The sequence below is a fragment of the Hermetia illucens genome, chromosome 4 (genome assembly GCF_905115235.1).
Source record: "Hermetia illucens chromosome 4, iHerIll2.2.curated.20191125, whole genome shotgun sequence".
NCBI classification, from domain to species: domain Eukaryota; kingdom Metazoa; phylum Arthropoda; class Insecta; order Diptera; family Stratiomyidae; genus Hermetia; species Hermetia illucens.
The window spans coordinates 154,919,478-154,942,855 of NC_051852.1; the positions used below are offsets into that span (position 1 = coordinate 154,919,478).

General features: G+C 43.0%; 2 protein-coding genes across 2 annotated transcripts; one reads left to right on the forward strand and one right to left on the reverse strand.

Annotated features, from left to right (window-relative positions):
* Window positions 1–1,169, forward strand: LOC119655842 (aminoacyl tRNA synthase complex-interacting multifunctional protein 1). Its single transcript, XM_038061954.1, has 2 exons — window positions 1–180; window positions 242–1,169. The coding sequence occupies exons 1-2, from the start codon at window positions 46–48 to the stop codon at window positions 1,073–1,075; spliced, it is 969 nt and encodes a 322-aa protein (XP_037917882.1). The 5' UTR covers window positions 1–45; the 3' UTR covers window positions 1,076–1,169.
* Window positions 1,170–10,907: 9,738 nt separating this feature from the next.
* LOC119655023 (serendipity locus protein alpha) lies at window positions 10,908–23,305 on the reverse strand. The gene is made up of 8 exons (XM_038060698.1): window positions 23,191–23,305; window positions 22,949–23,128; window positions 18,303–18,509; window positions 18,128–18,247; window positions 17,739–18,063; window positions 16,907–17,680; window positions 16,746–16,847; window positions 10,908–11,029 (listed from the first exon to the last, which is right to left on the reverse strand). Exons 1-8 carry the CDS (start codon window positions 23,278–23,280, stop codon window positions 11,022–11,024), a joined length of 1,806 nt encoding a protein of 601 aa, XP_037916626.1. The 5' UTR covers window positions 23,281–23,305; the 3' UTR covers window positions 10,908–11,021.
* Between the last annotated feature and the right edge of the window lie 73 nt (window positions 23,306–23,378).

Below are 23,378 nucleotides of genomic sequence, written 5' to 3' on the forward strand. Positions count from 1 at the left end.
ACGCCACTTTCGAGGTTAGACTCCTTGGACAAGTCAGGGAAGCAGATGATTGGAGTTGGCAGGCACCTTGGTCTCTGTAGTTATTTAGTTAATAGAAGCATCTTAAAGATGAGTAACATTGAGCGTGTGCTAGCCAACAATAATCTTGCCGAACAGCTCCTGGATTCGCTGAAGTCAGAGGTAACTGATTTTGGTTCTAAACAAACTCTTCTTATTGAGTCAACATTTTTTTATGCTGCAGCTGACGGCAATCAAACGAGAGTTAATAATCAGGAAGAAAAAGGAGCTCATCCAACAAAACAATCTGCTATCGAAGCAAGTGGAACTAGCCAAGTCCGAGCTTATTCAATTGGAATGCCGTAACGGAAAGGAACAGATACCGGTCCCGGGTGAGACGGCTCCAGTGCAATCACAAAGTGCCACGAAGTCTGAAAACAAACAAAAGCAAGACCAGCCACAAGCAAAAGCCGGAGATGCAAAGCCACCCAAAGCTGAGAAAGAGAAAAAACCGAAAAAGGAGAAACCTGCTGCAACCGCTGGAGATACCAAAAAAGGCGGTGCTGCCCCCGCACCTGAAGCCCCAATAGATGTCGGCCGCCTTGACCTTCGCGTGGGCAAAATTGTTGAGGTTTCCAAACATCCGGACGCCGATAGCTTGTACCTGGAAAAGATCGATTGTGGTGAGGCAAATCCTCGCACTGTAGTTTCCGGCCTTGTAAAATTCGTTCCCATCGAAGAAATGCGTGATCGAATGGTTGTGGTGCTTTGTAACCTGAAGCCCGCCAAGATGCGAGGTGTAACTTCGGAGGCGATGGTTATGTGTGCGAGTACCCCGGAGAAGGTGGAAGTGCTGTCGCCCCCTGCTGGCTCTGTACCTGGTGATCTGGTGCACTGCGAAGGTTACACTCGGTGCCCGGATGCTCAGCTAAATCCCAAAAAGAAAATCTTCGAAACTTGCGCCCCCGATTTGAAAACAAATGGAGAGTTAGTGGCTTGCTACAAAGATTCCCCGTTAAGTGTTCCCGGTAAGGGCAATGTTGTCGCTCAAAGTTTGAAAAATGTTCAGGTGAAATGAGGTGAGCAAGTCCTCAGTGTCCTTCCGTTTGTGAGATTATGATAAACTTGAAAGTTTTTCTCCTATTTGAAATAGAAAGCATTTTGTTACCATATTTTGTTGTTTCTTTTGGTTAATGCAGTCATATATCCGGGGAGAACTCTTTCATAGTAGAGGTCGATCAATTGCCTTAAACCTCAGCTGCTAGGCACCTAATTCTCTTCAGTGTTTTCTCTCTCCAACCCTCTACGCCTCTCACAACTGCAGACTGCTCCGAATCTCTAGCCATTCCTCTCCTTACGCCTTCCTTGGTTGAGTTCCTCATTAGTAATCTTGACCCCAATGTCCGACCTGGCCCCGATGCGCTTCCTAAACTATTCCTTCTTAACTGTAAAAACACATTTCCCTCCCCCTGAGTATAATCTACAACAAAGCTAGATGAATGCTGCTTTCCCCGCCTCTCCCAGCCTAGACTGGATAAAGATTGTTGCACCGTTGATGATGATGATATTTTATTTAGTTAAGGAGTTATATCTGTTGGGAATTTTTTTTTTGCTTAGAATGAGGTAAAACATTCCTAGATTCATAATCACTACCGATATTAGAAATATTTTTAAAATTAGTTTCTGTGGAGTAACTTTTAAAAAAAAAGCATTTAAGCCACGAAACACTCACTTTTCAATGTGCTAAAGATAGTGGACGCATCATTACAGCACCCAAAAAAGAGTTGTAAGAGGAAAATATGGTTGTAGAAGGGCAATTGTATAATGCTGGTGTAGTTGGGTGAAGTTAAAAACATGTTATGACCCATATTATTAAAGCGTTTGGCACATAGAAAGCGATCGTTCAAAGATCGCGCGATTGTCGCGGCGGTCGGCAATATGGCGCACACATCGCGATATCTTGTGAGCGATGCAGCATTGCGATTACTTTCTAGCGAGTAGCTTGAGTAGCATAAAATATTTCTGATAAATTTTGAGTAAAAATGAGTAAATAAAATTAAATGGGTTGACAAAATTATTCCCGTTATTGACTAAGAATTTGGTGAAAAAAAAAACAAATACAGTAGTTCGGGGACCAACTGCCCCCTTCTCCAGTTTTATAAAAGAGAAAACACTGAAGTCCCCTGAAATACTGCACTTGTTTTTTTTCACCAAATTCTTAGTCAATAAAGGAAATACTCATCATAAGTCCTCAACATTTGGCAATATCTACATGTGGTTTTGTGCCTATGATGTGTACCGATAAGCTTCTCCAATACATTCGCAAGTCCGGTCCATTGAGTGGGGGTACCACTTATTGATGTACTGTGGTCTCGGTTGTGAACTGCAATCAAACGAAAATAAGTTTTTCTAGTACTTCCATTTGTCTCGAGAAATTTTGTACAAATAGATCACCGCTGCGACCGATCGGTTTGTGTGTGGTATGTCCAATGCAACATCGTACGACACAACTACATTGACAGATCGCTACGAGCAGAGATCGCCGGTCGCCGCAACAGATCGCGTTCTGTGTAGCGAAGGCTTAAGCTGGAACTATAATAACCATATGCGGCGACGTACTTGAAATCCCTCAATGAGAATTGATTGTGACTGTCTATATTGGATGTGCGTTGTGAAATGTTCCCCTCCGATTGTTTCCTGAAACTTTCGTTAAGCACAGAAAATTCTGTAAGAACGGAATTTTAATAAGGAAAACAGATGTGATAGGAAATTTCATTTTTTCATTTCATTTTATTTATTTCTAATTAGTGTCTTACATCTGATACATTTTACATTAGAATTAGCTTAGCTAGCTTAGAATTATTACAATGGGTGGCTATACATTGTTTGGCCTCCCCGACCTTCTCTGTAATTAACTTTATTGTGTAAAAACAAACTGTAATTTACAACGTTCCTTGGCTTTGTATTTAATTAAAACATTACTTAACCTATTTTCAAAACTGCGTCCGCACTAATGACGCGAGAAGGTTTTGTTTTACTTACTTACATCTACCTTATTACTACTTACATTTACTTACATAAATACTTAATTCTACTATATACAATAGCACTTAATATTCATATAGTGCTTAGCCTCTTTGCAATCCTACCAGGCAAGGTGTATCGAAGAGGGACAGGATTATTGATTTTAGGTCAGGGTTCAGTATCTGGCACGGCCTAAGGAAAGTCGCTAGTGGGATTGTTTTGCCCTGCTCATGCAGTCTTCTAATTTTTGGGTTTGGATGGTTTTCAAGTTTATTGAAAAACCGCTCCGTAATGTTGAGAATATATTCTCTAATGGGGTCTATATTTGCTCGCCGGTATGCTATGGCGTTCCTGCCGCACTTCTTAGTCTTCCAATTGTAAGACAATCCTGTGCAATGTCTTAATACACGGAGTTCGAAAGACATGCATTTATCCATGGCTTTCGAAGAGCAAGTGATCCACGAAGGGGCTCCGTAGCATATGATGGGCCTGATGAGAGTCTTATATAGGATCAGCTTAGTTTTGGTGCTTAGACCCACTTTTTTGCGAAGAAGAAAGTAGATCTTGCGCAATGCACCATTTGCTTTTCCAATGGCGAGTTTAACATGGTCGTTAAATCTTAGGAATTCGTTGAAATTGATTCCTAGATATTTGATCGATTTCGACCCTCTTACTATTGTATTCCCGATTTCCAGTTTCAGGCGTTTAGCCTTCCTGTGGATAGATCTAGATCCCGAGTATGTAGATTTCCTGAAGATACAGACTTGTGTCTTGGTTGAGTTAATTTTAATACCCCAGCTCTGGTAGTAGTAGCAGAGGTCAACCAAGCAATCCTCTATATCGCTAACTGCCTTGTCTGGGCGAAAATTAGAGGAGTAGACGAGTGTGTCGTCGGCATACTGAATAAGCTCTGTACCGACCTCAGGGGAGGGAACATCAGCAGTGAAAATATTGTATAAAGTAGGACCAGAAATGGATCCCTGCGGCACCCCAGAAGTAACCGGCAAGAGATCGGAAATCTCATTTCCGACACTGACGTAAAAATGTCTATCCTCGAAGAAACTGATGGCAAGTCTGATAGTCGGGATTGGGAATTCGTATTTGATCAGTTTATAGATTAGCCCGTTTATCCAGACGGAATCAAAGGCCTTTTCTAAATCCAGAGCGCAAGCTACCGTGGGTTTGTTATTGACGTTAAGTCTGTTGGCCACAGTATCGTGGAGGTAGCTCAGGGCGTGCTGTGTTCCGTGTTTAGCACGGAAACCGAACTGATGGTCTGGAATAATGTTGTTAAGATTGCAGTATTGGACCAGCCCTACGGTCCATGCTCTCTCAAAAAGCTTCCCCAGGTTAGATAGAAGTGAAACGGGTCTGAAGTTACCAGGTTCACAAGAGACACCTCCTTTGCGAATGGCTATAATTTTGGCTATTTTCCAGGTGGATGGGAAGTAGCCATTATTAATGCAGTTATTAAAAACCGCAAGCAGGAACTTAATGGAGGCTACTGGAAGATTTTTTAAGACAAAATTCGTAATTCCATCTGGGCCTGCTGACTTTTTACCGTTAAGGTTATGGGTAATAGCAATGAGTTGTGATAAACTCAGAAATTTGCTCGAATCAGTAGGCTTGTTGGAAGGGTTCTGGGCAGAAAAAGACGTGATTCTGTAGCAGTTGCTAGAAGTGGAATCTCTGACTGTTGAATCAACAGTCTTAATGAGAGCCGTTCTGTTGCTCGGAGGTGTTGCGTTGAGCTGTCGCTCGAAGAATTCCCCAAGTGTTTTTGCTTTCTCAGCATCACTGCAGACTCGCACTTTGTTTTGGGTTAGAACAAAGTTGCGGGCTTTGTATTTCCCGGTTAGCCTGTTGATATTTTGGAACATATTAGCTCCATGCTTAATGTCTGCAAGTTTGCGGGTCAATTCCTTGCTACGGAAGGTCGCCACCATACCACGGATTAGCGTACTGAGACAGTTAATCCGGGAGAGTAATGCTTTATATTCCGCATTTATTTTATTCCCGTACTCGTGAAATTTGCGCTTAAGATTACGCCTCCAAATCTGCCTAACTTTCAAATGGAGCATTATCTCATGTGGAAGAGAATTGAATTCAAACTCGTCGACTTTTATCAGCTTAGAGTTTCTGCGTGTAGCAGTGTCAATAACGTCAGATGCCAAGTTAATAGCCTCGTCGATTTCTTTGTCCGACAGATTGCGATTATTTGAGAGCTTTTTCAAGTTGAGTTTTGGTGCTAACTCAGCCCTGAATTTATCCCAGTCTGTGTGGGCGAAAGATCTAATTGTGGTCATTACTCTCTTTTTCAGAGAAAAAGGTGAGGACAGTTTGAGATTGACCGCGAAATGGTCGGACATGCCTGGTAAGGTATCACATGATATTACCTGAAAGCTTTGCTTCATTTCCATAGACAGATGGAAGTAGTCTAATATAGATTGGCTACTGGGCCTTGACGGAGACTTCGGCAACATCATCACGAGATTGGTAGGCGAGAAAGGGTCGTGGATCCATTTGAGCAGGGTTTTCCCATTACAATTAATGGCCGTGTCGCCCCAGTGAGTGTGCCTGGAGTTGAAGTCGCCTCCAAAGACAAGGTAATTAGATTTCAACTGGAGATCGCTCAAGACTTTTAAATCATGGCCCAGTTCCTCATTTCTAGATTGGCACCTAATATAAACGGAGACAATGAGAATCCGTTTATTGCCAGCCGTTTTAATGGAAGCCGCCGCTGCGGAACAGGTTAGCAGGTTGTCTATGGCGACTTCCTCGAATTCATAATCTTTTTTGATTAATAGGGCAGAGCCGGTGTTGTTTACGTCCCGGATGGTATTATATCCGGTGAAGTTCACGTTATGCCTGCTTTTAAGATGGGTCTCCGAAACGCAATAAATGTCTGCTTTCAGAGAGTCGATCAACACCTGGGCAGTGGCACGTTTGGCGTGAGATACAAGGGACGCGGAGTTAAAAGTAACGATACTTAACTCCATAAATTAAGAATAAGTTTAATGGCAGCGAATTGCCGTTGTTCATTCGTGCTGGCTGAGGTGAGGGCTCCAACCAATTCACGGAATGCAGCCGGCTGGTTTGGGAGAGACTTTGTTGGAGGTGGAGGTGCAGGGGCCACGTGGGGCAGTGATTGTTTCATGGCTTCAGCGTAAGATATGCCTGGTTTGGCCAAACTTTGCGACAGTTGTGCTACTGCCTGTTTGGTCTGCTGTGCTTCTTTAGATTTGCGGACTTTGGCAGCTTCTTTCGCGGAAGCTAGCGGGATGTCCGACTTTGCCGCAGTTGCAGCATTGCGGCACCTCCGTTGAGGGGCGTGGGCAGTCGCCACGCGGATGTTTTGTGGTGCATTTAACGCACCGATGTACAATTGTACAATTTTGAGCAACGTGCCCAAAATTTTGACAATTGAAACATTGAATCTGTCCCAACGGTCTTATTTTTTCTAAGGTAACCTTCTGGTGTAGAATGTATTTCACCTTGAAGGCGTCGTTGAGCTCTTGAGAGGGCTCGAAGGTCACTATAAAAAGTCCCGATTGAGACTTCATTGGGAGAGAAGGATTCTCCTTATGTAGAGCTTTGTCCTGATTTGTCAGGAAGTTGGCTACAGACCGGATTTTAAGCTGCGGATGCTCAGCTTTGAGCTCCGCCAGAATTTCTACAGCATCGGTTTCCCGATGTAATCCTCGAATAATGAGGGACTGCGTCCTCAGGGATTGAGGGGTGCTAGTTGTGGCGTTTAAGCCTTGCTCTTTGATGAGAGCGAAGATTTTGCCGTGATCCTCGATGGATTCGGCGAAAATGAGGGTCTTATCCGCCCTCGTGTTCTTGAACGTTGTCTTTATCCCTTTTGCCTTAAGGGACTTTAGCAGAACAGGAACATTTAATGAATATCCGGTAATCACCGGTATCTTCTGCTTCTTTGGTTTCTGAGCGGGGGTTGGGATAATATTTGCCTGGGGAGTGCTTTCACTAATCTTAACACTTTTGGCACTAACCTTACTCCTTTTTGACTTACGTCTTATGACGAAGTTGAATGGGTCTTCGTCCTCCGATGTTGCAACGGTGATGTTGCTCGTTACGGTTTTGTTGGCTCCAACGTTGTGGGCTTCAATGTTGCCGGCTACGATGTTGCTGGCTTCTAAGTTGGTCGGCTCTCCCGAGACATCTCCGGCGAAAGCAGACGCATATCCCACGATGTCGTCCACTTCAATAGGCTGTCCGGCTTGCAGGTTTTCCTTCTCCTGCCGTTTTTCACGTTCTGCTCTGAGCTCCGCGATCTCCTGCTTCAGCATTTTTATTATTTCGAGCAGATTTGCTCGATTCTCGTCTCCGGGGCTCGGGCCCCCCTCTTCGTCAGAGGGGCCCCCTGTCTTCGCCCTCTTGGCGGACATTTTGTTCCCAAGCCCGTCCTGCGTGGATGTCAGGAATTCGGTTCACTAAAAGAAAACAGAAAAAAACAATCGCATGTAAATTATACTTTAATATACGGTGTCTCAATAATATTGAGATCCACTGTATATTGTTAACAGAACGATACTTCCTTTGTTTAATTGCTCTACAGAGCACTCCACTTAACACTTCCGTCACTTTTGTCACTTTTTAATTTTCCGTTCCTAGAACACTTGAATTGCTCCGCAACACGTCCGTTCACTACGAGATCTCGAAGCGAACTGGAAATTTCATTCAAAATTTGTTTTTGCAAAGTAATCTAAGCAAGTGAGAAGTGAGATGTTCGAAACACAAATTCGAAATGATAAGTATTCAAACGAGTCAATGCCATTACGGGCAAGAATGTGTTTTGATAGATCTCTAATTTACGTTCAGCTTTCAAAAAATATTGTTAATAAACATGTTTGGTCCTATAGCCGCCATTTTGTAAAAAATTGTCAATTATAATTTTTTTCCTACTCCTGAAGAGTTGCCTAATCGATAGGTATATTACTTGTGGACTATGATATAGCACCTCAACATCGGCCATTGATTGTCATCCTGCGAATTAAGCCACCGATAAAACAGTGTGAGGAACGCACTGGCCCGCGGCGCATTAAATGATGGCGATTTGATGAGAAGAAAAAAGAAACGATCTCACTCACTCGATTACCGACCATTACGAAGAATCGTTGAACCAAATGAAAGACACGATCTACAAAGCCATCAACCGAGATATTTTTGGCTTTGGAATGATGATGTTGAAATGAAGGTCCGTGAAAAGAAAAGCCTCTACCACAAATTTCTCGACGATAAAACAGCAGCCAATTGCAAATTTATAAGAATGCCAACTGGAATGCAAAGAAAGCGGTCGCTGTCACCCGAGCGAACCATTTCAAAAATCTTTACGATAAACTGGACACTCGGGATGGCGAGAGAGGTCTGTATCGACTTACTAAAAACCATAATGAACGATATCGAACACTTCTGTTGCGTTAATGACAAGAACAGTAGTTTGCTTATCAACCGTCGAGCCGTAACGGATAGATGGCGAGAATACTTCGAGCAGATTCCAACTGAAGAATTTGCACATCCTCCACTTCCACAATCATTTCCGACATTTGGACCAGTTCCACCCGTCAGCGCAACTGAAGTCGAGGAGGCAATAAAACGAATGAAATCGGGGAAAGCTACAGGACCTGACGACATCGCATCTTAGCTTGGGAAAGCGGAGAGTTGGGACCCAACGCTGTGGCTCAGTGAATTTTTTAATCGGGTTATTCAGGAAGGAAGAACACCATCTGACTGGCAAGAAAGTACCACAGTTGCAATATGCAAAAAGAAAGGTAGTCTAGCAGAATGTACAAATTACCGTCCGATCCGGTTACTTTCCCATACCATGAAGATTTTTGAACGCATTCTTGACAACCGTATTCGCGAAATCGTTCAAATAATCGTGAATCAAGCCGGATTCGTCAGGAACTGTGGAACTACTGACGCACGCTGCGCGGTTACTCATGGAGAAACATCGCCTCCTTTACATTGCGTTTCTACATCTGGAGAAAGCGTTCGACCGTGTGCCACACGAACTCATTTGGTATGCTCTATGACAACATGTAGTGCCAGAAGAACTCATGCACTGGGTTCAATTGGTCTACCACGATCCGAAAAGTAAAGTTCGAAGTGTGGCGAGTGTATCAAAACCACTTCGTGGATCAACATAGTTCATCAAGAAAGCGCCCTCTCACCACTCCTCTTTGATCTTGTTATGGGCACTGTCACAGGAGACATCCAACGTCCAGCGCACTATCATCATCATCATCATCAACGGCGCAACAACCGATATTCGGTCTAGGCCTGCCTGAATAAGGAACTCCAGACGTCCCGGTTTTGCGCCGAGGTCCACCAATTCGATATCCCTAAAAGCTGTCTGGCGTCCTGACCTACGCCATCGCTCCATCTTAGGCAGGGTCTGCTTCGTCTTCTTTTTCTACCATAGATATTGCCCTTATAGATTTTCCGGGTGGGATCATCCTCATCCATACGGATTAAGTGACCCGCTCACCGCAACCTATTGAGCCGGATTTTATCCACAACCGGACGGTCATGGTATCGCTCATAGATTTCGTCATTGTGTAGGCTACGGAATCGTCCATTCCCATGTAGGGCGCCAAAAATTCTTCGGAGAATTCTTCTCTCGAACGCAGCCAAGAGTTCGCAATTTTTCTTGCTAAGAACCCAAGTTTCCGAGGAATACATGAGGACTGGCAAGATCATAGTCTTGTACAGTAAGAGCTTTGACCCTATGGTGAGACTTTTCGAGCGGAACAGTCTAGCGCCCTATACACTGCTTTATATAGATGATTTTTTCCTAGCATCTAATAAAAAAAAAATGATCTCGAGCAACTTGTCCAAAAATGAAATGATCGCCTCATGCAACACGGCCTAAGATTGAATCTGAATAAAACTGAATTTTTTACGAACGATCCCATGTAACAGGCACAATCATTGTCATCGGCAGTGATCTGCCCAAAACTGAGCGATTTAAATATCTCGAGTCAATGCCATCGACCAATGGAGAACTGTGTTATAAAACTGTTTCACGCATTAGCGTAACCTGGATAAACTGGTGTTCTTTGTGATAGACGTATCAACGAACTTCTCAAGTCCAAAATTTACCGTAATGTCGTCCGTCCTGTTGCTCTCTATGGTTCTGGGTATTGTCCGGCTATAAAAGAAAATGAACGCCGTCTTGCGGTAATGGAGATGAAGATGTTGCGTTGGACTAGTGGCGTGACACGTTTTGATCACATCCGAAATGAGGATATCCGCGATCGAAATGTGGTTGCACCGGTGGTGGAAAAACTGCGAGAGAGGCGTCTTCGATGGTATGGTCATGTAATTCGAACATCGAAATCGATGGTAATCGATCAAAAGGCCGGCCGAAGCAACGGTGGCTTGATACGTTGGATGGGAATTTAAAAGCCTCACGATTGCACCCAGACCAGGCATTTGATAGGGCCAAATAGCGAAACCGATGACGATAAGGCGACCCCACTTTTGAACGGGACAAAGGTTGAAGAAAAAGAAGAAGATTGAAGGTAAAATAAACCCCATAATAATTATGAAAATTATTTAGACGTTCCTTTCCTCTCCAAAATATAGTCTTCTTTATGAAATAACAACTCAAATAAACCATCAAGGTCAAACAACAGGCACTTTCTGTTGAATTTTCAAGGTAACACAAAGCAACCTTCTCGTTGCTGTAACATTCAGCAACAGTCACAGAAATATTTCTATTGCAATTCAAACTATCGCCCTAATAGCTTACATATCTTGAATTACATTACTTCACCGATAGTACTATAAACCGACTGTTGCCATAGCAACGAACAAGTTTATTCCATAGTCCTTGCACGCAATGTTTTCGTCCTCATACAGCCATACTCCAGTGAAATGTCTTCGTGTGCAGACTTTTTTAAAACACCTCGTGACTATCTCTCAGATTGTGGCTATTGCTCTTGCTCGTGTGATTGCTTGAGTTCAAAAACAACTTATTCATCTGAAAAACATGTAGTCCTTCCACGTGTTAAAAAATATAAAACTGTAAAGGAAAGAAATTTGTCAAGTAAAAAGCAAAAACCTAAGCTAACTAGAAGACTATCACAAAGTGTTGAAGACCTACATCGGAATGTTTATCCTGAGACCGTTGAACTCTGTGAATCGATGCAGAATTTGTGTATGTCGCCGCGAGTTTTTCGTGCATACAACAGCATTTCAACACATGACCAGAAAATACTCAATCGAATGGCGGAAAAACGAAGTGAAACTGTGATGAGAGCGGAAAATGCTTGGCTTGCAGATAAAATGTGGCAAAATGAGAAGTATGAGCGAGACTTGAGGAGATTTGAACAGCAAGAAGCGTACAGGAAAGTCCTGAGGGAAAAGCAGGAAATGGACTCTAGGATTATGCGACTCAGGTTTGATGAAATTCTGAGAAAGGATCGGGATCGTTTAGAGGAATTGAAAAAATCCCTTCTCAAAAAAGATATTTTATCTGAGGAGCGACTTGAAAGGTTGCGTCTTCAACGGGAGGCTCGGCTCGCCGCTCGACATGCAGACGAAGCTCGGAAATTTGAAAATATCTTAAGAGCAAATGATGAAAACCAATTGAATGATGAGATTCGAAAACAACATGTTTACCACCACTTGTCGCATCGTTTGGAAAAAGCTGATACAACAAGAAAACACTATTTGGGTGCGTACAAGCGTCGCCTTCAAGGAAATAACTACCGCGAGCAGGTCCTGCATAAGGAGAACTATGAAGAAGCCCTCCGATTTGAAAATTACAAACGGGAACAACTCGAAGACTCAATTTTGAAGAAAGACCAAAGGATAACGAGGTTTGTTAATCAACGACGTCGAGCATATGACGAGAGCATAGAGAAGGCAAAGCTGTCGTCAAGTTTACGAGAGTTGGTTAGACGATCGATAAGTCCCGATAATTATCAATTTGGCAGTGGGCGATTGTTATATGATCGACCTATATCGAATCTATCGATTTTGAGTTCGATCAAATTGGGATAATGTGTTCAAAATGTTATAGTTTAGAAGTTGTTCATTGTAATTTTATCGTTTTATTAAAATAGATTAATTTAAAAAATTGATAAGAAAATAAAAGTTTAAAATATTGCAAAAGTCGTTGCAAATGATGAAAAATACTCAATTTGGCTTTGTAAAAGTCGATGATAAGTTCGTGATCCGATCAAGAATTTCTGCAAGTATTAGCAAAAAAAAAAACTTTGTTGTACTTTCTTTGTTTTAAAAAGGAAAGACGGGTTTTGCAAAATTATTAGGTTGTCCTACATGAAATGGCCGATTTGGTACTAAAATTTGAAACGACTGTAAAGCTTACAAAAAATTATTTAATTAATCAAAATAGGTGCCAATCGATTCAAAACACTTCTCCCAGCGAGATACAAGAGCATGTATGCCAGTTTCGTAGAAGTCCAATTTTCGGATCTAGATAAACTCGTCGAAGGCAATTTGGATGGTTTCTTCATTCTTCATTGTTTTTCCGCCAAAAAATGATCCAAATGCTCAAAAAAGTGGTGGTCGGTTGGCGAAAGGTCCGGTGAATATGGTGGATGAGGCAGAGTCTCATACTGCAATTCGTTCAACTTTTGGACCGTTGTTCTGGGTACATGAGGTCGTCCATTGTCGTGAAAGAGTATCACACCATCCTTGTTGACTAATCTCGGCCGTTGAATACTCAATTTTTGCTGCATTTTCTCGAGTTGGGCACAGTATTTCTGTGCATTTACCGTTTCTCCTGGTGCCAAAAAAGGATAGGGGATAACTCCAGCTGTGGACCACCAAAACAGTCACCATTACCTTCTTCGGATTCATCATATGCTTCGGTGGCTCATCAGCATCTAGCCTGTGTGCTGATCGGCGACGATTGCCGTATAATATCCACTTTTCGTCAAATGTCACTATTCTGTGCAAAAAGAGATCGTTTCTGTTGCGGGAGAGTAAAGAACTGCAAATTTCCATTCGAAGCGCCATGTTTTGCTCCGTAAGGGCACGCGGAACCCATTTGCCGATTTTTTTTCACGTTTCCAAGTTGTTGCAAGTGCCGGGAAACTGTCGAATAGTTGAAATAATAAAACTTGTTGTTTCTTTTTCGTTGGTGTGGGTTACCAACCTACCCACACCAACGAAAAAGAAACAACAAGTTTTATTACCAACCTACCCACACCAACGAAAAAGAAACAACAAGTTTTATTATTTCAATTAATTAATCGTTGGAAACACCGCATAATTTCACTCTGTCGAATAGTGTTCGCCCAGTTTCTCTGCAATGTCTCTCACAGACTGATGGTGTCGGATTGGACTAGTAAACGCAGCTCGTCGTTGTGAATCGATGGTCCTGAATGCCCACGTGGCTCACTTAGGTTTACGTCGCCTGACCGGAATTTTTCGAACTACCGCCGTATTAGCTCCAAATGAGCTGTTAATGTTGTATTTGATCGAGCTAGATATGCTCACTGTGGTGTTCCCGACTCTCATTTTCAAATGTTTAGCTTTTCTGTGGATGCTTCTAGAACCTAAGTATCTAGATTTTCTCCTAAAAGTGCAGATTTGAGTTTTTCCCTCGTTTATATTGATTCCCCAACTACGGTAGTACCTGCAGAGATCTACAATGTAGTTCTCAACCGCTTTGGCTGCCCTGTTGGGGTGGAGGTTCGAAGCGAAGATAAGTGTCTCATCGGCGAACTGGATCAGGTCAACGCCATAATCGGGGATCAGCCGTGAAGATATTGTAGAAGGTTGGCCCAGAAATGGATCCTTGAGGTTTTACCGACGTTACCGGAAAGAGATCGGAGAATTCATTCCCCACACTGAGAAAGAAGTGCCTTCTAACGCAATTCTAATTATCGGGACTGGGAATTCATTATCAATTAATTTATATATAAGTCCGTTTACCCACACGGAGTCAAAGGCCTTTTCTGAATCTAACGCACATGCTACTGTCGGTTTGTTATTGACGTTAAGTCTTGAGACGACCGTGTCGTGAAGGTAGCTCAGTGCGTGCTGGGTTCCGTGTTTAGAGAGGAATCCGAACTGGTGGTCAGGGCTAATTTTGTTGGGGTTACAATGCTGGACTAGCTCAATTGTCCATGCTTTCTCAAACAGTTTGCCAAGCTTGGATAATAAGGAAATGGGCCTGAAATTGTTTGGCTCGCTGAAGGTGCCGGGTTTTCCGGATCGTAATAATTTTTGCAACTTTCCACGTAGATGGAAAGTAGCCATCATTAATGCAGTTGTTGAAAACTGCTAACAAAAATTTCTAGGAGGCTCTGGGGAAGTTTTTAATTACGAAATTCGGGATTTCATCAGGACCGGCTGACCTTTTACTGTTAAGGTTTTTGGTTAAGTCGGTAAGTTGAGGTAAACTCAGAAAATGTTGCGAGTCCGATGGCTTGACTGAGGTGTTGGTTGTGGTGAATTTTGTAAACTTCTTGGAGTTCTCAGAGATAAAGGCCTTGATTGTTGAGTCAACAATCGACGATATAGCCGGGTTGTTTTGAGGCGGAGGGGAATTGAGCTGATTCTCAAAAGATTCCGCGAGAACTTGCGCTTTCTTGGCGTCCCTGCAGATGTGCTCCCTTTTCTTAGGTAGAGCGATATTACGGGGTTTATGTTTGCCGGTTAACATACGGTTTCAGCATATCAGAAACATATCTGGTTGGGGCTTAATATCTGCTAGTTTCCTTGTCAATTATTGTATTCAGGCAATTAATCCGAGAAAGCAATGCTTTCAACTCAGCATTAACTTTATTTCCGTATTTGTGGAAAATCCGTTCCTACACCAAATTTGCCTGACTTTCATGTGAAGCATGATATCGTGGGGGACTGAGTTATATTGTAACTCGCCGACTTTGATAAGCCTTGTGTTTCTGCGTCTAGTAGTATTAATGGTATCTGTGGCCAAGTTGATGGCTTCTCTATGTCTGATAGATTGCGGTCAGTTGCGAGTTTTTTTTCAAATTAAGCCTTGGTGCAAGGTCTGACTTGAATTTGTCCCAGTCAGTGTGGACGAAGGACCTTACGGTGGTCATCACTCACTTTCGCACTTGGGAGGACGAGAAAAGTTTTTAGTTGTACTACGAAATGGTCAGACATGCCTGGTAGAGTATTGCAAGATGCCACTTGAAAGTTCAGGGAAGTTTCCTCCGATAGGAAGAAGTAGTCAATGGTTGATTGACTACTGGGTCTTGGCGGAGAATCTGACAAGAACAAATCGACATAGGCTCGCGAGTAAAAGTCTTGGATCCATTTGAGCACCATCACCATTTCTGTTGACTGCCGTATCGCGCCAGGAGGTGTGCTCCGAGTTGAAGTCGCCACCGAAAATGAGGTACTTGTATTTTAACTGGAGATTGCCCAAGATCTTAAGATCTTGTCCCAGTTGCTCAGTTAGAGAGTTCCATTTGATTTAGACGGAAACTACCAAAATCTGTTTACCATCAGTGGTTATTACTATTGTCGCCGCGGTGGAAGAGGTCAGCAGGTTTTCTATAACGACTTCCTCAATTTGATAGTCTATTCTGACTAAAAGGGCACCGCCAGTATTGTTGTCATTCCGGATAATATTATACCCGGTGAATTGCACGTTATGCCTGCTATTTAGCTTGGTTTCTGAAACGCAGTAGAAGTCTGCTTTCAGAATGTCGATCAACACTTGGGCAGTGGCACGTTGGACGTGTGAGATCAGGGACGCGGAGTTAAAGGTGACGATATTTAACTCCATAAGTTCATAATGAGTTTTATTGCGGCGAATTGGCGCTGCTCATTAGTGGAGGCCGACGCAAGGGATTGCACCAATTCGCGGAAGCCGTTTGCACGAAGATGAGAGCAGGTTGTGCTGCCACTCTTGGTAAAGAGTTTTTGGCAGCTTGGCCGTACGATACGGTCGAATTGGCATCGTGCCAGCTGTGTCACAGCGTGCTTAGCTCGGGAGCTTTCATTAACTCTTCTTAGTTTAGCAGCTTTCTTCCTGGCTACCATTTCTTTGTAGGCCGGGCACCCGCGATAGCTCGCTGGGTGGCCATCTTGGCCGCAATTGCAGCAAAGAGGCCCTTCGATTAATTGTGTTGCGCATTTCCTGCGAGGATGGGATTTTGTGCACTTAACCCCCACCTGTGCACAATTGTACAATTTTAGGCAATGCGCCCACGAGTCGGCCAAAATTTTGGCAGTTAAAACACTGCACTTCTTCAAAGCTTTTAACCTTTTCCAAGGTTACCTTTTGATGAAGGATTTATTTCATCTTCCTCACCTCGCTAAGCTCTTGAGAGGGCTCGAAAGTCGCAATGAATAATCCCGATTGCGATTTTTCATCGAGAGGGTCGGATTTTCACTATGCAGAGCCTTGTCTCTGCGCGTGATAAGATTCACAACCGTCTTCAGTTCCGTTTCCCTGTGGAGTCCGCGGATAACGATTGACTGGATGCGAAGGGATGGAGGCGTTCGTGTTGTGGCATTAAGGCTACTTGATTAAATGTAGGAGTATTTATATTTCATAATCCGACACCAACAGCGCCAACTGGTGATGGTTTGATACAACAAAACCGCAACTAACTTCACTTGATTGCCAAATAGGCCATTTCATATGCAACAATTTAATATTTCTATTTCGAGATTATATCGAAAAAATGTCTAAAATTTTCAAAACTGCCTACATTGAAGCGTCTACTTTATTAAAATGTTACCTGTTATATGAAGATTGGTTGATTGATCATTGTACGTCGCCCAAACAGCCTGTGCCTCATTGCTTTTCTGCCTCTTAAACATTTTCACGCGCAAGCTTACTCCTGTAACAATCACGAAGCATTCATAAGATTCCAATAACAAAATTGCGATCAATACTCACTTCGCCTCAAATTTGGACTTCTAAATACTTCAGTGGATCCTTTACTAACAGCTGGACTTCGAAATTCAATGTTACTTATACCGCTTGCCACTGGACTTGATAATTGTGAAGTGTTTCCCTTGAGAGAATCCGAGATCTTTTTGTTTCGTCGCGATTTGTATAAAATACAAGTTACTGAAGGTGTTATACCGAAGCTTTCGAGGGATAGTTTGCTCTCGCTTTTTGGGCTTTCTTTTGGTTTCTCTTCGAAACTTGTTCCTGTGATTATGGTCTCCTCGCCCTTTTTGTCAATACTTTCTATCAGCTTTGTAAGGGTTGATCTGAAAATTCTTAAACGTTTCAATATTCTTGCATTGTCAACTTGATCAGCGCAAGCTACAATGGCTAGACATTCATTTAGCATCAAATTGAATTTGTTGTAATATTCTCTGGTTGAATTACGTTCATCAGACCCATTTGATGAAAACAAATCGCTTGCATTAATTTTAAAATGCTCATCGAGAACTTTGCCCTTTTCAAGAATGATGACAATATCATTTTTATTAAACTGTTTCTGTGATGCTTGGATGCAACCGTAAAGTATTTCTTCGTAGCATTTACAAAATGCCGCCGTATCTATAATGTCCTGGATAGCGTTCTTGAACTTTCGTATCTCGCAGATATAATGATCCTCAAGAATTGTCGAGTGCAGTTCGTCTTTTGTGTAAAGTGACGGTATTAAAGTTGAATCGAGAGACTCTAACGACGCTAGACAGCTTCGCACCGTTGTTTTTGCTGAAAATAATTGTCGGACCCTACTTCATTGAATTTAGAAGTTAAAATGTAGCCAAACCTCTCACATCCACCGCCAATGCCATTGCAAATATTCCTATTTGCAAAATTCTATCCACATTCACATCAAAGTCTGCAATTATGTTGTCTAATTCGTCTCCTGCGTTTTTATCTATCAATCTTCGCAAACTCTCGACTGAATGTTGGGAGCAATCAACCAAAACTTGGAAGACGAGCCGTAACAGACTTTCGTTTACGAGATCCTCCAATTGGTAGAGACAATTTTCAAAAACCGTAGCCGTGAACTGACGCTGATGAATATCAGGTCGGATACCATCCCTTTCAAGTGAACAAGTTTCCTGAAACGCCATACATTCTCTTAGAACCTAATGGGGTAAAAAATTAAAATTAAAAACTTTATTCATCTCAGCGGATTGGCAGCAGGCTTACCTTTTGGCAAATTGCTGTTAGTGCTACTTTGTCACTGTCCAGTGTTACATTCGCTAAAGCTAACGTCTGACTCAGAAGCAAGTCGACTGTGCTACGGATTTTCTGGCTATCGAATACTGCCTGAGAAAGGAATAGAATTAGTAAGAAATCTCAACTTTTGGGGAGTTAAAATTACCTGCGCGTTGAATTGTGCTATATTCGCTATTTCCTCCTTCTTAAATGCACTGTACGGTTCTATCAAATCTACCAGCGTATCCATGGATGTAACGAAATTTGACTCTTCAAGAGAATTTAAGACAACATCATCGCCTGCGGAGTTGATAGTCGACTTCAAATGTGCAAAACACCAGAGAATACGATCGAGAAAATACTGTCGGGATGACTAGATAAAATACGGAAACATGTTGGTTACATACTCATTTTTAAAAGAAATCGGAGGAAAAATGGTTTCATGTGGCTTAAAAAAAACTTTTAAAATAAATGCTCTTTCAAGTTGGCTATTACCAATCACGATGGCAGAGCTATGTGCAGCTAATTTGAGAAAAGTGGCGAAATTTTGAATGCTCCAGTCTGCCTGCACCTAAATGTTGCTTCATCGAAAGGATTGGTAATAATAACTTGGATGATCACTTGATTAGACTTGCCGATTTATCGACGCTCAAATTGAGGCTCTGGAATCGGTAAGTTTTACGAATGTGGAACCTTTGAAACTGGCCTATTTTGGCTCAATCGATTTTGCATAGGCGGATACGAGAGATAACACTAGCCTGATAGCTTGGAGATTCTCGGAAAGGCTGCATGTGAACTAACTTCGTCTTATAACTTTATCGGTATCACCGCTTATACTTAGCGGCAAATGTCGCCAAATGCATATCTTTTTCTATAAAATAGAGTCTCTTATCCTTTCTCTGTGCATTCTTGTGTTCGATTTGGGGCTTATATCTCCCAAGTAATTGCCTCAATCTTTGAAAGAAAAATAGCAATTAAAGTCGTAAATCGGTGGGTACGTACCTATCAGTTTTGATACCGCAAAGCCCTAAGACTGTTACTACTATGAGAAGGACAAGGGGCGCAAAAATCTTCATCTCTGCAATCAGGAATTTCTTTGAGGTCCACAAAAAAATGTTTACCTATTGGCCGCGGCCTGGTCTTAGCTGGAGCTAGGCAATCGCACAGAAAGCACCCTAGGCTCTCTCCGTACTCTCCGCAACTTTGACAATATATATTGAAAGATTTCCTGAGTCTGATGTCCTATAGATTTAGTCGTAATCCTGTACGCATTTGCCCCCCTCCTCTCCACAACTTCGACATAAACTGGTGGCCCATGCATTTAGCCACAATCCTGTACGCATTTGCGAACATCTGGTCCAAGAGCTCTCGTGATCGGGTTTTGTTAAAGAAGGATGAGCTACCTCTCAACTTAGCACAGGTGGGGAGACTTCGTCCTATGGAGTCAGCGGCTGTGCAGTGGTGCGAGTAGCGGGGGGCAGACTGTGGCCACAAAGGGACTCTCACAAGTGAAGCCCTGCCTGGCTAACCCGTCGTTCTGCTCATTCCTCTCTATGTTCCTATGGCCGCAAATGCAAAGGAACTCGATTTTATCTTAATTTAATTTTTGTTGCTCCAATTGTCCGGTGCTCAAGGTGGCGGCGAGGAAGACGGGGCAGCAACCCTGTCGGCTGAGCCAATACCAAAACAGCCAAATGGAAACTCCTACGAGGTGGCACCGGGAAACGTTATATCACAATGGCTTGCTGGTCGTAATGTAGTAGGCGAATGTCCTGAGGTTTGGCAGTCTAGTACAAGACTGTTGATAAAGTCGTCAAATGGGGTTCATTTAGTTCTGTGATCAATAACGTGAAATGAGGGTTTATAAAGGGTTCGAGGGAGTAAGGTGAGTTTCGACAAGCCTTGGGTATCGTAGTGTGCCCCACCAACAAATGTACGGTATCCAAGCATGCCACAACGACATCCAATTTATTGGAGGACGGTTCCCCGGTTTACGGGTTTACTGGTTTACCGGAGGACGGCATGAGCTGTTGAAGCTTGAAATGCGTTCCAAATTGCATTGCATTGCATTGTATTCGCTTAGGAGGGACCTTTAGCGAACGCATGCCTCGGGGTTGAGCACTGGTTCAGGCATGCCTCGTATGCGATCAACGGTGGAATTGGATCGAAGTGGCTGTGGTGTTACAATAAGTCAACCTGCTAGAGCTGCACTCCCCGTGATTGTCTCGTAAGGACGCACCCTTCGAGAAATCTTCCATTTGGCTTTGCCAGAAAAACGCGGTCTCTTCGGAAGGGATGTTTGGCCGAAAGCCTTCTCAAAGCAGGTATTGTAGACAGTTTCCCTGCTCCAATTATCCAGCGCGTTTTCACCCTGCCTTACCAATCTGGAGAATCGCCACCGAGTGCAAAATCTTAGTGCTCGCTTAACTATCGGTCAGAATGACTACGTTACGCTTGGGATTCGGATCATTCCCCAGCCATCGACAGGCCTTCGATATCATCAGTATCTCTGGTTGGAATATTTTGGTGTATCCTAAAAGACCGTACGATTTAGCTACATTGTTCATATCCGAGAATACTCCCCCTCCAACTGCACAGAACATCTTTGTTCCGACGGAAAAGAATGCAGTGTCATAACTTCGCACCACATCTCCGATTTTGCACTCTGCCTTGGTTGGAAAATCCACAGTGAAATTCTTCTTGATACTCAGCTTGCGTGTGCCATAGTCCGCTGGAAATATCAGTATTCCCGTGGTATTTTGTCTATGATGTTGCTATGGCTGTAGGGGTTCGATGTCCAGCCAGTTTACAGCTGGAGTTTGACAGCACTGCACGATATAGTGTGTTTAATATGAAAGTCCAGAAATAGGACGTGCAAGAGTACGTTAAAGGCACCAGCGGGCAGGACTATAGACCCCCAGTACCATCTGCACATGCGGCCCTTTGGATCCCATTAAGCTCCGTAATTTTGTATTTCCCGCTCAGACCCAGGTACCACATACATTTTGTGAAGTGAAAAGTAAGGAGAGTATATGGACAGAAAGGGGGCATTTTTACAGAGAAGAAAATCAGAAGGATTCAAAACAAGGATAGGAAGCATCCGACCAAGAAGGCTACTTACAGGAGGTTCGTCTCCCGGCGTATTGCTTGAACTGTATGGTGGAAGAAAAGCACTGCATATTTTTTACGTTCTTCAATCAACAGTTTTACGCGTAGTTTTGTTGGCGTTGGTGTCGTATATATGATGCATGCGATGGGGAAACATACACAAGAAAACCTAACCCAAGAAGATAGGGTTGTTTCTTTTTTTTAATTTTTCTGCCAAGATTGGTCTGAACATCGAAGTCGATGGTAAACGACCCAAAGGCAGGCTTGATAGGCTTCCCATGATGTCGATATCGTCAGCATAGGCCAGTATAGGTTGTTGTTTAGGATCTGCGGGATCCTAAGTCCCCATCCACATGATGGTGTACCGGACTAAACAACAACCTAGCTTTAGCCTTAGTCTAGCTCAGACTACAACGACTGGCGTTTTAAGTCCAATATAACTCGCAACCTTGTCGTGTTTTTGCGATCATAAAAGGGACCGTCTTTCCACTTTCGGTCACGCTGCTCCCAGGGCAGAGGTGAGGCAGCGTCTGATGAGTTGCCTCTGCCCTGGACGAAACCGTCAGTCATTTTTGATTTTTTCAATAAGCCAGTAGTTGGGTGGACTTGGAGAGGATCGTACCTCTTGCAATTACCTCAGCATCACGGATCACTTTCTCGAGGGCCAGGTTAAAGAGGACGCATGATAGGGCATCCCCTTGTCGTAGACCGTTGTTGATGTCGAATGGTCTTGAGAGTGATCCTGCTGCTTTTATCTGGCCTCGCACATTGGTCAGGGTCAGCCTAGTCAGTCTTATCAATTCCGTTGGGATACCGAATTCTCTCATGGCCGTGTACTGTTTTACCCTGGTTATGCTATCAAAGTCGATAATAGATGATGCAACTGATGTCCATATTCCAAAGTTTTTCCATCGCTTACCGCACAGAGAAAATCTGATCTGTTGCTGATTTGCATGGAGTGAAACCTCTTTGGTATAGGCCAATGATGTGCTAGGCGTATGGGGCTATCCGGCCTAGCAAGATAGCGGAGAATATCTTATAGATGGTACTCAGCAACGTGATACCTCTATAATTGCTGCACTGTGTGAAATCTCCCTTTTTATGTATGAGACAGATAATGCTTAGCTGCCAATCGTCAGGCATTGATTCGCTGTCCCATACCTTGAGCACAAGTTGTTGAACCACTTGCTGTAACCGGTCGCCTCCATATTTAACCAATTCGGCTGTAATTCCATCGACTCCTGGCGGCTTATGATTTTTAAGCCGATTAGTCGCATGGACTGTTCCTTCTATACTTACGGCGGTATTTTTCCGTCATCTTTAGTTGGCGGGACTCCCCGATGTTCTGGTTGTTTCAACAAAATACTCAACTCATCGCTCCAATATGCCCATTCTGTCGGAAATCAGATTTCCCTCTTTGTCTCGGCAGAATGTGCAACGAGGTTTAAAGGCTTCATCTTGCTGACTTTTTGGTAAAACGTCCGCGCCTGGTGCGGTTACGCCCTGTACTTTTCGAGTTCACAGACCTGTTCGTTCTCCTAGGCTCCCTTTTTTTGTCTGTGAAGTCGCTTCTCCGCTCATAGTTCGCGATGAACTTAGGGCCTCACTTAAAAGCCATGAACCAATCTCCCAAACTATCCAAAGCCAAATAAACTTCTAATGGGAACTATATTCAAATACTATCAAGTCATGACTACTACATACCGACATAACCACTCCTTCCGTTTTTTCCATGTTTATCGTCCTTTCTAAATATTTCACACAGCAAACAACTTGCGAAATGCACAGAAAACATGTTTCGATAACGACACTCTTTTGATTACAGTCGAAGACTAGAAACTTGTGGAGTTTATTGCAGAATTTGAGAAAATCTCCGCAGAATCCCTGGAAGAAATATTCACGCGAAAGTTACTGCCTGAACTCAGGATTCAAATTTAAATGCTTACATTAAGCCAATCAATCCCACTTTCTTCCACTGTCGTGAATCCTTTATAGATTAAATTCTGGCATTTCTGTAACTCTTCGGTGAGATTCATATTTTTCTTACTTTCACGATAATACTTGAGAAAATATCTTCCACAAAATGATCTTGGAGGGAACGGACCAACTTACTATGCGGAGTTCATTCAAAAAT

Bases quoted from the DNA above. Each gene is read 5' to 3' on its own strand.
- LOC119655842 (XM_038061954.1), top strand. From the start codon at position 46: ATGATTGGAGTTGGCAGGCACCTTGGTCTCTGTAGTTATTTAGTTAAT. The intron at 181-241 runs GTAACTGATTTT...TTTATGCTGCAG, and splicing joins TGGATTCGCTGAAGTCAGAG to CTGACGGCAATCAAACGAGA.
- LOC119655023 (XM_038060698.1), bottom strand. From the start codon at position 23,280: ATGAATCTCACCGAAGAGTTACAGAAATGCCAGAATTTAATCTATAAA. The intron at 18,248-18,302 runs GTAATTTTAACT...TTCCTTTCTCAG, and splicing joins TAGCACAATTCAACGCGCAG to GCAGTATTCGATAGCCAGAA. The intron at 17,681-17,738 runs GTTTGGCTACAT...AATTATTTTCAG, and splicing joins ATTGGCGGTGGATGTGAGAG to CAAAAACAACGGTGCGAAGC.